Here is a 15,462-nt window from a genome sequence, read left to right on the forward strand (position 1 = left end):
TCGAAAATACATTTTTGAGTTATATTTCGAAGGGACACCGCACAAGAATAAGTGAGTCTATTCACCAAATACTTTTCTAAGAAATTAAGGTATTTTTCAAATTCTTTAGAAAAGTAAAAAAATATTTAGTATAAGAAAAAAGTTTTTAGAAGGATAAAGTCTTAAACAATCAAATTAAGACGCACTTCAAAATTCAGTAAAGGTAAAAGTAATTGTTTTGACACCCAAAAATTCTCAAATCGATCGTATTGACTTCAAGATATAATTTTTGCGATTTTTCAAGTGCTAATAGGTAATGTTTGATCTATACTATTTTTTAAACTTTATATTTTATAATTAAATATAAAAATAAATTTCTAGGCATCACAAAGATTTCCAGTACTAAACAACATCTTTGGACCCTTACTTTGATCGTTTAGAGCCTCAGCCTTACACGAACCACACCAGTGTGAAAATTACCCTTAAAAAAATCAGCCGTTAGGGTTATGAGTAAATGACCTTTAAAATGGCAATGGAAGGAAGGAGAGCACTTCCAGTACTACAACCTTCGTTCTGGGGCTACACTCTCACTGCTTCTTCTCCTCTTCATTGTTCGTTGCATGAATTGTTTGTTATAAATAAACAGTCTGTGATTTATAGACGAATGCCCTTTGTTGGATGATGGGTCAAATTGGAGCCGCCATTGATCTAGGAGGCCGAGGAGTTTTGCCGTATTCCTCGTCCCATCATCAGAGAGCAAGGGCTTCTGCATCATCATCATCATCAATGGCGGCAATGCCATTAAAACAAGCTTCTGATGAGGTTAAGATCACTGGGGATTCGTTTATACGCCAACATTTGAGGAAATTATCTCCTTATCAACCCATTCTTCCCTTTGAGGTTGGTCCAGTGTTTGAATTTGAGTTTCATGTTTTTGAATTTGTTCGAAACTGCCTCCATGCTTGAAATTTCTGAATTTCGTGTTGAGGTTTTTTTTGGTGACTGCGTTAGTGCTTGGAAAATTTTGTTGGTAACTGTTTCAGTACTTGAAATTTTCGATTTCTTGATGCTAAGACTTTATGGGAAGTTGGTTGGGTATTTTAAGGAGTAATTTGGGTTTTAGTTTTGAAGGTAATTATTTGTTTTTCCTTTTTTTCACTTGTTCCAGGTTTTATCATCTCGGCTTGGGAGGAAGCCTGATGATATTATTAAGCTCGATGCAAATGAAAACCCTTATGGGCCACCGCCAGAGGCAAGCTCCTGATCCTTTTTTGGATTTCTATAACTTTTTCCTTATAATTCTTGATTCGGTGATTGAAATAAATGGAAGTGTACGTCAATTTTTTCAGGTCTTACAATTTCGCCTTTGTCATTAACTTATGCAAATATGAACTAAGTTTTGGCTTTTGATATTGCAATGCTTTATCTTTTGCATCAGTTGTTAGAAAAAGGAAAAGAATAAGTCCTGCTTCAATATGATATGAAACAAGTAGCTAATTGAATTTTCACGGATAGTATGTATTGTGAAAATTAGATTCTATGATTGTTTTCATGATATGCACTCGTTATAGATTCTTGCTTTGTTTTTGTTCATAAATACTTTGCCAAAAAAATGTTAAAGTCTTTGCACCAGACTGCTTGTAGGTGGCAGAAGCTTTAGGCACAATGAAATTTCCTTATATATATCCTGATCCTGAGAGCCGGCGTTTGCGCTCTGCCCTTGCTGCTGACTCGGGACTCGATTCATCTTATATTCTTGCTGGATGTGGTGCTGATGAGCTAATTGATCTAATTATGAGGTCAGGGATTGCAAATTATTAATCACCCAACTATATATATTATTTCTGTTATCAGTTTTCCCATAATTTCAATTTATTCATTAGTAATAGCAGAGTGATTGCATTTCTGATGGGATTACCACATGGAGTTGCGGTCATGATTGTGTGAGCTTTATGTGATTGATTTTTATTTGGAAATATGTCGTGGGGTTTGTCCCTTGTGTGTTGTTTGAGCTTGTGCAGATGTGTGCTTGATCCTGGCGACAAAATTGTCGATTGTCCCCCGACATTCACCATGTATGAATTCGATGCTGCTGTTAATGGGGCTCTTGTCCTAAAGGGTATTTTTCACTTACCCCAAAACAGGATCTTTTTATGCAAGTTTCTTATTCTACAAAAACTGCCTGTAGCTTTCCCTTATTCCGCTTTTACACTTAGAGCTTACATATTTTCTCTCCTTATAAATATGCAATGTCCAATCAATAACGCCTCTACTCACAAGCAAACTGATATATAAACATATTACAGTTCCAAGGAAGCAGGATTTTAGCCTGAATGTCTCACATATTATTGAAGTTGTGAAGCTTGAAAAACCAAAGTGTATATTCCTAACTTCTCCAAACAATCCAGATGGCAGGTGCATACCCCTGAATTATTGACCTTTTTTTCCTTTTTATTTTACTGCATTCTGCAAATTTAATTTCTAGGTTGTTAAAAGGTTTTAGTTGTAATATGTGCCTGTTGTTGTATTAAAATTTTGCTGCTAAGCAGCATAATCAATGACGAGGATATACTCCAGATTCTTGCTCTCCCTATATTGGTGGTATTGGATGAAGCATACATTGAGTTTGCTGGATTAGAGTCCAGGATGTCATGGGTGAAGAAGCATGAGAATTTGATTGTCCTCCGGACATTTAGCAAAAGAGCGGGTAAGTTAAAATTCTTGACCTTTTTTAATTTTCTGCTTTTGGAAAAAAAAATTTATGTTTTACTTGGATGTCATGTCTCCATGTTTCCTGGTCCTCATCATTTATCCTCTGTAAACACCCACATAATTATTGTTAGAGTGGACTCTGATAAGGTACTCTGTATCTGTAGTGTTGTCTTATGGTTCTTTTCATACTCTAAACTCTCTCTTCATGTGTACACTTTTGGTTGCTTCGGATCTTCACACAAAAGTTGGAAAAAGAAGAAAGCTATACATTAGAAAAACCTGAAAACAAATGCTTAATGGTTTACTTATTATGCATAAACTACATTCAAGCTATATAAGAAAGAATACTAGTTTTGTGGTGTACTGTTATTATTATCCTTAACCAGTGTCAAAAAAGTCTCCATTTAAGAATGATCAAAAGTGGTAAGAAGGGCATATCATCTTCAATATTTGTGAAGGATACGAAACTTTTGTCTTGATTGTTAAAGTTACCATTTCCTCTTTTCAGGTGGGTACCAGGCACACATTTTATGGCTATAGGATCACTACCTTTTACAGTAGGGAAAATATATTAATATGCGAATAAAAATGGAATATCCAGGAGAGTTCAACACAAGACAGATGAAGTAGTTTGAATAATGAAGTCAAGTGGTAAGAGATCAGTTACCATAAAATCTTCTATCCTTACATAAATGTGCAAGAGTTAATAAATAAAATGCCTTGTATATATCTAAGTTTCTTCAAAAAGAAAACAATTGAGAGTAAGTTAAAGGAATTTCACCTAGAAGCAAATGGTAAAAGCAATTACTGCAACTTTATTTTTATTTTAATATTGTTATTGTGCTAATTGGCCACTTTTTTTGGGTTAATATTATGTCTATATATGGGAATTTATGCTGCTGGAATGAAAGTTAATATTAAAATGTTGGATTAGCACTTATCAGAGCTGGAGTTTACATTGTTTATATCCGTATTGGTCCAACCAATAAGTAGCAAGTCAGTGATGTCACTAAGTTTCCGAGATATCTTACGATATTGCATTGACTTCTGCTTATTATTGCAAAGCAGGTTTAGCTGGACTACGTGTGGGCTATGGAGCATTTCCGCTTAGCATAATTGAGTACCTATGGCGAGCAAAACAACCATATAATGTTTCTGTGGCTGCAGAAGTTTCTGCTTGTGCAGCATTGCAGAACCCATCTTACTTAGAGGTGTTCTGATAGTATTTTTATTTATTATATATGCATGTATTATTACACTTTATTGTTCGTATTTATCACATCTAATGATTCATTGTCACTTGGCGCTGTATTTCATCATGTCCTTGCAATATTTGCAGAAGGTGAAGGATGCACTGGTGAATGAAAGGGAGAGGCTGTATAAACTTCTACTTGAAGTGCCATATCTAAAGCCATATCCAAGCTATTCTAATTTTATTCTCTGTGAAGTTACTTCTGGTAGAGATGCTAAACAACTTAAGGTAACTGATTGTGAGCTTTTAAGGACCATTCCATTTTGTTACATGATTCAAAACACACTTTTAGCGTTCTTTCTTGCATGTATCATCTCAATATGTTATTTGCCTTCTTGCTCTGCTTTGTTTAGACCTTTTCCGGCTTTCAATTTTTAACAAATTTCTCTTATTTTCATATAACTCCTTGTATTGTATCTTTCAAGAAAAACACTTGTTTCACAATAAAATTTCTACAGCTTATTAGGCCTTCAATTAACAATTTCAAAAAAAAAAAAAACTTATTAGGTCTTCGTCTTCTTATATATATTGGACTCATGGTTGTTTGTGTACATTTATTTATGCACGGTATTACCACCTGTTTATGGTATGTTTGGATAGCATATACATGTCATTATGTTTAGCTCTATATGCGCTGCCCAGTCTATTTGGCTTTTGGTGCTGGGCCTATTGCCACGGAAAATATCCATGCTTGCATATGGGGACAAAACTATAAAAAATTGTTTTTCCCCAATCTGAACTGGGGTGGCTTGGTGCAGCGACCTATATGCAACATCTGAACTGGCCCTAGATTTATGAAACACAAGATCATTTACATTAACTGGGCTTAAATATAACTGATTTTTAATTTGAGACTCTTAACAGGCACATAACCCTGGATCTTAGTTGCCACCCTGGATTTCAATGTAAGTTTCAGGATGGCTTCTCTATGTTGAGGTGGAATAACCCCCCTGTTATGTGTTCCAGATTGAGAAGTTGGAGTGAGAAATTTTGTCATTCAGGTTTATTTATTCACCTGGAGTTTCTGTAGACCAAGAAATTTACAATAGGGAGCTGTGACCCACTTGGCACTCATCCAGTCTAGAACACAAGAAGTGTTAGTCAGATGGGCAGGGTTAAGTGACAGAGGAGCACCATGGCAATAAGAATGTGATAATAGGCGGTAAGATTCAAAGAAACAGATTGTTGGTGATGCGATTGTGCGTGGTTTATAAATTTCACCAATTGGAAATGCATGAGTCATATTTAGAGATGGGGGTCATAGGCATGGTGGCTGACTCCTATAGAAATGGATATTTTTTGAAGATGTTCGAAATGGATATTTTTCGAAGATGATCTCTTGTGATTATACTCTTATGCCTGTGTTACTCCTTGTTATTACTGTTTGTGGATAGAAGCTTCATGAGATTGACATGAAGCATGCATTTGTTAATCATCTGAGGATATATATATATATATATATATATAACGCACTTTTAGTTAAGGAATCTATATTTGGCCTCAATAGAGTCACAAAGGCTTGATTTGAGGGGTTCTATGCCCATGCAAGTCACAAGGGGTGTTGGTGCTAACCCATCTTCCTTTAGTAGATGATTTGGTGGTCAGACACTCGTATACTTCAGTATATAGTGATATCATTATCAATATTAATGACACTCTTACCATATTGTGCATTATGGATGCTTCTTTTTTCTTCTTTTTTGGATGAGCATTGGGGATGCTTCATGGCATTGACAGTTTGAAATGAGAGATAGAGTCATACAGGATATATCATACTATCTAATACTCGAGATTTCTAGATCATCACATGGGATCACAGTTTTACAACAAAAATACATGTGAGATTTTATTTATCAGTCCCATCTAACCTATTCTTGGGAGAGACACCTCATCGGTTGAATGTAAAGCCCTCAAGAAGTGATAGTGAGCTTCTTCTCTTACTTTCTTGGCAATTGTGCGCCTCTTACTTTCTCGTCTTTTTTTTCCCCGTTTTTTTGGGGACAGGTAACTCTGTGTAATAGTGAGAAGAACTTGTACAGTTGACAGTGCATATGAGCATAAAAAAAATGGGAACAAAAAGCTAGCATAATGCTAGGTTGTACAAAACTCAAACTGAGAAATGGTTTATGGAGGAGAGGGTGAAGTGTGGTTCACAGTATGGGATGTGCGAGCCATCCCTACTTTTGCTAGGCGGTCGACCACCTTGTTGGCCTCTTTCCAGGTCTTTCTGAATGAGACTGTGAGGCCTTCGAACAACTGAAACACTTGGTCAGACAGACTCTCTAATCTCCAAGGTCAAGTAGAGGACTTGTTGGCCCATGAGTTTGCAATTTGGAAGTCCTCTCCAGTAAAGAGTAGAGAGCCCCAACTTCTATCAAAGATTTGCAAGCCAACCAGGATTTCATGGGATTAGGCGCCAGATATTTTGGAGTTAAAATCTGGCCTGGAGTAGGTAGTTAAGATCTCTCCTGATTGTGATCTGAAAACCCCCTGGATGCTTGAAGGGCCAAGGTTCCTGAGGGAATTCCAACTGAAACTTAAATTAATGGCTTCTAGTTCAGGTTGAAGCCACTGTGATGATATTGGGATTGAGAAGGGGATAGATTGAAGGATTTTTTACCTTTGGGCGGCCAAGTTGATTGCTGAGAGACACTTGAATCTTTATGCGGAAGAGACCATGAAATGATGGTTGTCTTGATACACTCAGGGAGTATCTGGTATTTGGACTGTTTACCCTTGCAAATTTTAGAGTTGCTCTCCAACCAAATGCAGTAAATGATGGCTAAAATGGTAAAGCACCATAGAATGAGGCCCGAGGCTGGTAGAGGCAATGAGAAGTAGTGCTTTTAGCATGCACTCAGCTGTGTGTGGCGCAGCCCATGAGAGGTTGAATAGCTTGAGGAACACTGACCAGAAAGTGGAGGCCAGGGCTCAGTAAATAAAAAGTGGGTGATGGACTCTTCTTGTGTATTGCAAATGATGCATTTGTTACCCATTGAACGCCCCTACTTTTAAGGAGATCAATGTTTAGAACTTCTTCTAGAACGGTGAACCACTTAAACATTTGGGCATTGGTGAAGCAAGCCTTGTGTGCGTGCTTGGGGTGACTTTCTTGGGTAAGAACTCGATCGGAAGAGGCTACCTTGAATGAGTTTTGGCATTTGCGCACCAAATGACCTTGTCACCTCGCCTAGGTATGAACATGAGCTCTAACATCTTTGTCTAGGACAAGATATCCTCAGTCTCCCCATTGTTTAGGACACAAGACAAGGGTCCAAGCACATGCAAGTGGCCTCTTATTAATCCAAGTATCCAACCACATGCAACTGCTGTCTCCTTTTTGAACATCCATACTGGGCATTGCACATACCATTTTTTTGTGATGATTCAGTTTGTGTATCATGTAACTCTCATTTGACAATGCTGAGCCATATCATTAGTCCAAGTCTTACTTCCCTCATTCTCTTATTAGCATCAAATCTGCATATGGCAACCTATGCAAGTTCTAGCTAGGTTGGTTATCTGGATACAAGTAGATCCACTACCGGTACTACCTTTGTTTGAAGATACATCTGGGCATGGGAAACTTAATAGGACACGTCCAGTTTAGAAGCTTGGTATACAACCTTGTTAGAATCTCCTTGCTAGATCATACAGTTGTGGGCCTTGTTTGCAAATTTGCGAGTTTAGTTTACTAGATGTACCTCTTAGTAGTAATATCAAGGTTATCAGAATAGCTACTAACTCCATTCTTCATGCCGTGCCTAAGCATGAGGTAAGGACAATTCACCAGCAAATTCATCTGACTTCTTCTCTTCCTATTACTCAAACCATCAGTCATAATAGAAACTCCATATTGAGCCCATGCATCCTTCTGAACTTCAACAACATCCTTCGTGACACACCGCTTTTTTCAAAAGAGGCTCTAAAAGCTCATATGGGATTGGGGGTTTCATCCCAAGCCCACATTGCCTAATTGCCTCTACCTAGGCGTAGAAGCTGCCTGCTTAGACGAGCGGTATTGAAAAGAATGCTCGCCTCATAAAACCATGTAGCAATAAAAAAAGCAACTCTATCTCACTGTTCCTTCTTGATTCTATTTTCAATGGTGGTTTGCTTCTTTGTTTTCTCTCCTGCAGCTTCAAGGTCAAGCCGGGGCAAACAACAATCCATAGGGCTTCTAACCTGAGGCTTCTTAGGCACCGAACTCCCAGAAGCAATGACAACTCTCTTTTCCTTCCCCTAACTAGTGGATTGTTCTACCTCTTGACATTCCTTCCCATCCTCATCACTGTCACCAGCATCATAACTGACCCGAACCCCAGACCTAATCCTTGCTATGGAGGCATGTCTCTGAATTTTTCATTTTTACAAGACTCGGAAAATTGTTTATTTCTTCTTTAACAACATCAGGAGTTTTTGTTACAAGGGCAACATCCCCCTTGATACCGCCAAGATGTTTCTTGAACCAGTTCATACCCCCTTTTGTATCCTTTTCACAAAACTTGGATCTTATGCAATTTTTATCCAAAGGATTTGGGTTGTAGCCATTTTCCAACCTGGATCACCACTTCAATTAGATCCCGAAGAAGACATTTCAAAATAATACAACTTATACAAGCAATAAAAAAAAAAGTCACTTACTTTGATTGCTTGATCTCCAAACTTCCACCTCTAAGATATTTCTAAGGACTCAAAATCTTCTAAAAAACCCTCTAATAGATTTGTAAAACATCCAAAATTAAATCTAATGTCAATGAGTGATGTTTTGATCAATTTCTCATAACTTTGAGAAACTCTTTGATCCTATAGAAATCACCAAAAACTAGTTTTTTGGGGTTTTTCTCTCTCTAAAATGGGCTTTAATAGGTTTTAAGTTTCAAATGAACCTAAAACCCACAATTTTGGCCCCTTATTATAAAAAAAAAATCACACAAAATGCCCCTGCCAAGTGGCTTTTCCGCCTATGGGCGGGCGGCTCCCCAGGACTGGGAGGTGGGCACCTGCCTAGGTGGTAGCGTATTGTTGGAGTGACCAATCAACCGCCAGAGCGATGTGGCTCCAGAAGGTGTATTGCCAGAGCACGTCTTTGTACTGTCGGAGCGCTTGTCTTTATTGCCGGAGCGACCTATTCAACCGTCGGAGCATTGTGGCTCCAAAAAGTGTACTGCCGAAGCGAGTCCTTGCATTGTTGGAGCGTGTGTCCTCATTGCAAGAGTGACCTATGCAACCGTCGGAGCGCTTTGGCTTCAGAAGGTGTACTGTCGGAGCGAGTCCTTGCATTGCCAGAGCGCGTGTCCTCATTGCCGGAGCGTTTAAATGGACTGCAAGAGCGCATAGGGAGAGAGTCTGCTGGCGTGTAGGGATTTTCGCCTTTTTTTGGTGCCTAGGCCAGAGCAATGCGCCCAAGCCTTTTGGACCACTAGGCGGCCGCCCAGGCATTGGGCAATCCGCTTTTGGAAACACTGATGCTATGTGTACATAAGTTTTACAATTGTCATTGTTTATGTTGTATGTTACACCAAGGACTATTATAGTCATTATTCCTTCAAAACAAACATATTGGTAGTCCTTATTTCATATCATAACACTAACTCTACTATGGCCGGTTTGAAGCCAGTCATGCCGGTCCCAATCCCCGGAGGAGGGTTTTGATTGGTAGGCGGCTAGCATAAAACTTTGCCTCATCTTTTTATAAATCCTAAACCTATATTATATGCTCATGTTAGGGCATTCCCTGTCTAACTGAGCATATGGCCCTTGATAGAGCAGAATGGTGGAATAAGATTCATGTAGCCGACCCCAAATAGTTGGGATATGGCTTAGATGATGATGGTTTCATCTCATAAACCAAGGTAATTCACCCAATATTTCATGACAATCAGTTACTCTCGTAATACTTGAAATGCCAGTACTGGTAGACTTGAATTTCTCCTTAACCTACTCACTTAATGGAAGAAAGAAGTAACTTGGTTTCCTTCTGTTGAAAATATACTTCTAATGTTCAACGTAGTACCATTTTGTTGTATCTAGACCTTTATTCATAATATGCTTGTATAGCATTTTTTGATCTACCCACCATTTTTTGTCGTTGTGGGTTATTTGTATAGTGCACCCGTTCTAAGGGATGCCTAATCTTTTGTACTTTGTTTATACCCTCTCAGTACAAACATTAATAGTTTCCAAAAAAGAAGGAAACATGTCTTCTACTCGAGGAGATACTGAAGCTTAACCTTTTATTCAATTATTCATTTTTTGCTCTTCTTAACTCATTTTCTCTCCCCAACCTTTACACTCTGGGGGCTTCATGAATTCTAGGTAACTGGAAATTGTGAGTTCTTGCAATATTGGGTCTCACCTGACCCTTTTTGTTGCATCTTTCTGACCCAACTCACACGTGCATGCATGCCCTGTGGCTCATCAAATCTGTCTTTCACAGTTGCGCCACTGAGAACCTTTTAAAGTTGTGCGTCACTCTCATCTCTTCATACTTTACCCCTATGAAATGTCATGCAAAACGTGTTCTTCCCTACCCTTACCCTGTTTCCTCTATGATGTGTTTTGAACTGTTTAAAAATGAATCTTTTCTCCTAAAGATGATTTCTGTATTTCTTTTTTTTGCCTTGGTGATGTGTATTTAATGCAGTTGAAAATATGGAAATGTGCATGCTTTTTAAAGAGCTTTGTGGCTAGTTAAAAGGTCTGTGAATGAGGTATTGGCTTCGGAGTCAATCCTTCAGTTATATACATACTGGAGATAGAGAAGTGGGTTTACCTCTATTTCTCTTGAGATCTTGTAAAGATGTTAGCTTCCACATCTATACTATCAGATGCATGTTTGGAGTTTGATTAGTATTGCTTTTTTAAATGTTGAAGCTTGTTTATTGTTCATTTCCTTTTTCAGGAAGAGCTTGCTCAAATGGGTGTTATGATTCGTCACTACAACAATCAAGAAATGAAGGGCTATGTTCGGGTATCCGTTGGTAAGCCTGAACATACTGATGCTTTAATGAAGTGTCTCAAGATCATGTCTCAGTAAGCTTCCCTTTTTGAGCCACCCAACGTCTGAGCCTTGCAATGCAATGGCATTTTGTGCAATCCAGGACACTGGATTTCACTAATAGCAGGGCAAAAATAATATTTATTGGCAGCCTTCAATATTTTTGTTTATTTAAGCTGTCTACACTGTGGAGGACTTTCGAGCAGTCCTTTTCCCCACTAATTTTCTGTTTTTCATGATTTGAGATACAAATACATGTCAGCCCAAATGGACATCAACTGGGATGTCATCTGTAGGATGATATTAATGTCGATCAGATTGTTGCGACATGGACAGCACTCTCGAAAATGAGAATCTTGTTTCTGACTCCACAATGCCTAGGCTAAACGCTGTGAATTGCCTTTTCTTTTCCACTTCATGTTATGCAATCTTGTTTTCTTATTACATGTTCTACTGTATGGAGGGGAGGCCAAAATGCGTTTGAATTTCAGTACATTCGCCTTCTAATAAGTCTTATTTGTTGGGCATGGTGCATCTAGTTGCATTTGTTGGAAAGATAATGTTCATCATGAACTGCCCGAAAGGTCTAATTTGTTTTTGCTTGGAAGTAGAGCTGCACAAAGAGCAAGTAGAGTTAGGTGTTTGCACTAAAATTACTTAGTTCTTTTAGTTCACCAAATATTGATTATGTTGTGCAGTTAGGACTCAGGTTATGACCTGTTTGGCCACGATGTTGAGGATTTCAGCTCCACCTTGCTGATAAACAAATCCTACAGCTGACTTCTAATAAAGAAAAAAGAGCAGAAACTTTAGCAAATCACACCTAAATCAAACTCTTAATCTCACCATTTTTGTGATCTGATAAAAATTTAGAACCCGAAGTGATGTGTACCAATGCATCGGTTGGGCAATTGCCATTGTTCTTCTATTGCAGTATCGCTTGGTTAAGTTGTCAGGATTTGAACCCTGTAGTTTTAATTATTTTTTAACTGTAACTTGAGACATTGGTGGGAATAGAATTCGAGACCTCTTCCTGGGTTATTGGACGTAGTACCGATGTGACCTCGACCCATTTCAAATTTGAACCCATTATTTGAAGGTATCAACTATTATTAGTTCTATCTACCACAAAGCCTTAAAACTGTTGTTAGGAACAGAATATGCTTAGAATGGTGTTTAATAGGAAGTGATTGCTTTTTCACCCTGCAGTTGACTCTACAATTAAGGTTAAAAGGAGGGGAAAGCTTTGCATGTAATCCCAAATATATATAATTTTTGTGACCACTAATCTCAGTGGTGAGATCCGAGTAGATGGCTAGTCACAATGTCACAAGCGGGCTCTTGAGCTTCAGATCTTTATTTGATGGCTCAGGGTGTTTTATTTTTAATTTTGACTTTACTAACCATCGAATTTTTGAAGTGTGATATCGAAGCGATAAAAAACTCAAAAATTCATATTTTTTTCTTCTAGACATAATTATTTACTAATTTTTAGGCAGTTTCCAAAATTTGGATTAAAAAACAAAAACTTCCCAAATAAGTCATTTTGCCCAAGAGAGTTAGTGTGCAATAAGTGGGAGCAAAGTAAACGTGCTCTTATCTATTTATTTGCATACTATTTTTATGGGTTTTTTATCAAACACCGAAACCATTATAAAACAAAAAAAAAAAAAAAAATACCGTCTTTGTTCTATTGTGTTACACTTAGCGACCGAATCCATTATAAAACAAAAATAAATAAAAAATAAAAAATAATACCGTCTTTGTTCTATTGTGTTATACTTAAGGGACTTTTGAAACCTGTAAATCTAAAAAGATTAGGAGAGATTTTCACAAAAATTAAGAAATCTATCAGGCACAAGGTGAAAAATCTATTACTCGGGTAATGATTTTCGCTACCCAAAAATCCCGTGATTCACCTCTTAATAAACCAAGGTTCAATAAAAAAAAATGCGGGCTACCCAAAATCCCGTGATTCTAAACTTAATAAACCAAAAAAAAAAAAAAAAATTCTATAAAAAAAAATATTCACCTCCTAATAAACCACAAAAAAAAATGCGGTAAAATCTTCCGGACTAATCAATGATTTTTGTTCCCAAAAATCCCGTGATTCACCTCATAATAAACCACAACAAATAGTGGGAAATCTTTCGGACCAGCCAATGATTTTTGTTGCCCAAAAATACCTTGATTCACCTCATAATAAACCATGAGAAACAATAAAAAAATAAAATACGCTAGGCCTATCTTCTGCAACTAATAGCTCCTTTGCAAATCGAATGGCACATATATTTAAACCTGCTGCTGAAATTTAAACCTCCTTTGCAACTGATAGCTCTTTTGCAAATCTAGCTACTTTGCAAATCGAATGGTACAGCTGCTTATATTTAAACCTCTGCAGCCACAGTTATAGCTACAGACATTTAAACCTCTGCGGCTGATATTTAAACCTCCTTTGCAAATCTAGTTCCTTTGCAAATCGAATGGTACAACGGTTGATATCTATTAGTTACAAATCGAATGGTACAACGGTTGATATCTATTAGTTACAAATCGAATAGTACAGCGGTTAATATTTAAACCTATGCAGCCACAGTTGTAGTTATTGTTTATTTTCAGGTATCCAAGATTTATTACAGTTGTAGCTATTGTTTATTTTCGGATATCTAAGATTTATTTTTTGGGTTATGTCACACGCTGTTCGAAAAAAATAAACGGATTTAGGTTTATGTTAAAATGACTCTGTTTATTTTTTTGCTTCTGTTTATTTTTTTGCCTTTATTTTTTCTTTTTTGCTGCTATTGTTTGGTGATAAATTCAAAATATTTGACTTCACTCAAATAGAATCATCAAATCAGTGTACTTGTTTTTTTAGAACTTTTTTTAAATTAATTTATCTCTTCAACCCCCTCCAATACCCAAACATAATTTCTCCTCCAATACATCTCATTTAGTCATTTTTTTAGAACTTTTTTTAAATTAATTTACCTCTTCAATCCCCTCTAATACCCAAACATAATTTCTCCTTTAATACATCTCATTTAGTCATAAAACCTTCTAGGTTACTAAGTCAAATTTCTCCAAACTTTTTTTTTTCTTTTGAATTTTCCCATGGAAGTTTTTTGGAGAGATGATCCAAAGGCTTCAGCACAAAAAAAGAAAACATAAAAAATATGATGGCTTAAAGGTGTGGCTAATTCTTATGCCTGATGCAATTATAAAGTTTAAGCTACATACTAATAGAGATTGTACGCTCAACCATGTTTTGGGTATAAAACCAAAAAAAAAAAAAATATTTGGTAATGCATTTCCGATATTTCTTCTGGACATAGCCAAACAGTGTATTTTACAGGTTGCATCTAAATACTACCCAAACGGTGATAGTCCATTTGGATGTAATGTATTGTGCAGTAATGTATTACGCAAGTAATATATTTCACAGACAATATATTTTTAGGTATTCAAACAGCCCCTTAAGGTAGTGACAAAAAAATTCGCTAAGTTGACAAGAAGTAGCCAAAGTTGACTCAGATCTGTTGGGGTACCAAGTTGGTTCTAGCCAAAGGCCCAAGCGAGTTGTCTAGGATTGTGGTGGTTGTATCCCCACACCCCGTTACCACATGGTTGTATCAACTCCTACCGCTGACACCCCCAATTAACCCTTCAAAATGTAACTCTCCAATCTATTGAAAAAAACGGGCACAGGTTTGACTTCCACACTAAATTACCCAAAAAAAAAAAAAAAAATGATGTAAAAAACTAGGTAAAAAGGTATTCTATTATTTATTTATTTTCCTTAAATCAATAATGCATATTTGACCCTCATTTTTGTGGATATAATATAAGATCAGTCACTCATAGCCCCCAAAATCCATTATTTTGAACGAAATTTGTATTTGGGGAAGATTTGTTTTTAAAATCTCATCAGTTTTTAGCCCAACATCTAATCCACATTTTTTGTGATCTCTAATCATTTCCCAAACAATTCATCTGCAGTTTGATTCAAAGTGTTGGTACTGGAGCCCTTTAACACACCCGCATAACAATTTGTTTTATTAAAAGCAATAGAGAAGAAATAGAGAGTCAAAATTTTGAGGGTTTTTTAACGTGAAATAAGACAAATTCAATTTCTCTCATTTTCACCAAATTTATTCAAATTTGTCACAAAATGTTCCTAACACCTGGATCTAAAAAACCCTAACAAATTTTTAAATTAAAACAAAACAATATCTATGAACAAATTTTTTATCTTTTCAATCTTTCCACCATTTTCTTATTAAAGTGTTTTTTATTTATTTTTACTTGATTTTGATTTATAGCTTTTATTATATGAAATCTAACATTTGGTTTTTGATATTTGATTTTATTTTTATTTTTTATTTTTTTGACATTTTTCGCTAGTTAGTTTCAAAAAATTTTGATTGAGCCGGTTGAACCGACTTAGGAAGCTGCAAGCTGCGAGTTCGACTCAGACGGTGGGCAACTAGTTCGACCCAGTCATCCTTCTTTTAAACCATTG

At 36.8% G+C, this 15,462-nt stretch overlaps 1 protein-coding gene across 5 annotated transcripts; it reads left to right on the top strand.

The window, feature by feature from the left end:
* The first annotated feature begins 525 nt into the window (after window positions 1-525).
* Window positions 526-11,317, top strand: LOC18441054 (histidinol-phosphate aminotransferase, chloroplastic). Of its 5 annotated transcripts, none has more exons than XR_016044980.1 (10): window positions 526-879; window positions 1,148-1,231; window positions 1,624-1,778; window positions 2,001-2,098; window positions 2,286-2,394; window positions 2,529-2,686; window positions 3,200-3,342; window positions 3,760-3,902; window positions 4,031-4,171; window positions 10,848-11,317. XR_016044980.1 is itself a non-coding variant. In XM_006851187.4 (9 exons), the coding sequence occupies exons 1-9, from the start codon at window positions 658-660 to the stop codon at window positions 10,980-10,982; spliced, it is 1,245 nt and encodes a 414-aa protein (XP_006851250.2). In that variant the 5' UTR covers window positions 526-657; the 3' UTR covers window positions 10,983-11,317. The 5 variants fall into 5 exon arrangements, 2 of the variants coding, with proteins under 2 accessions (XP_006851250.2, XP_020527206.1); XR_016044982.1 differs by having other exon boundaries at window positions 2,557-2,686; XR_016044981.1 differs by lacking the exon at window positions 3,200-3,342 and having other exon boundaries at window positions 2,557-2,686.
* The last annotated feature ends 4,145 nt before the right edge of the window (window positions 11,318-15,462 follow it).

The sequence above is a fragment of the Amborella trichopoda genome, chromosome 11 (genome assembly GCF_054954075.1).
Source record: "Amborella trichopoda isolate Santa Cruz 75 chromosome 11, AtrichopodaSantaCruz75HAP2 v2.0, whole genome shotgun sequence".
Lineage (NCBI taxonomy): Eukaryota > Viridiplantae > Streptophyta > Magnoliopsida > Amborellales > Amborellaceae > Amborella > Amborella trichopoda.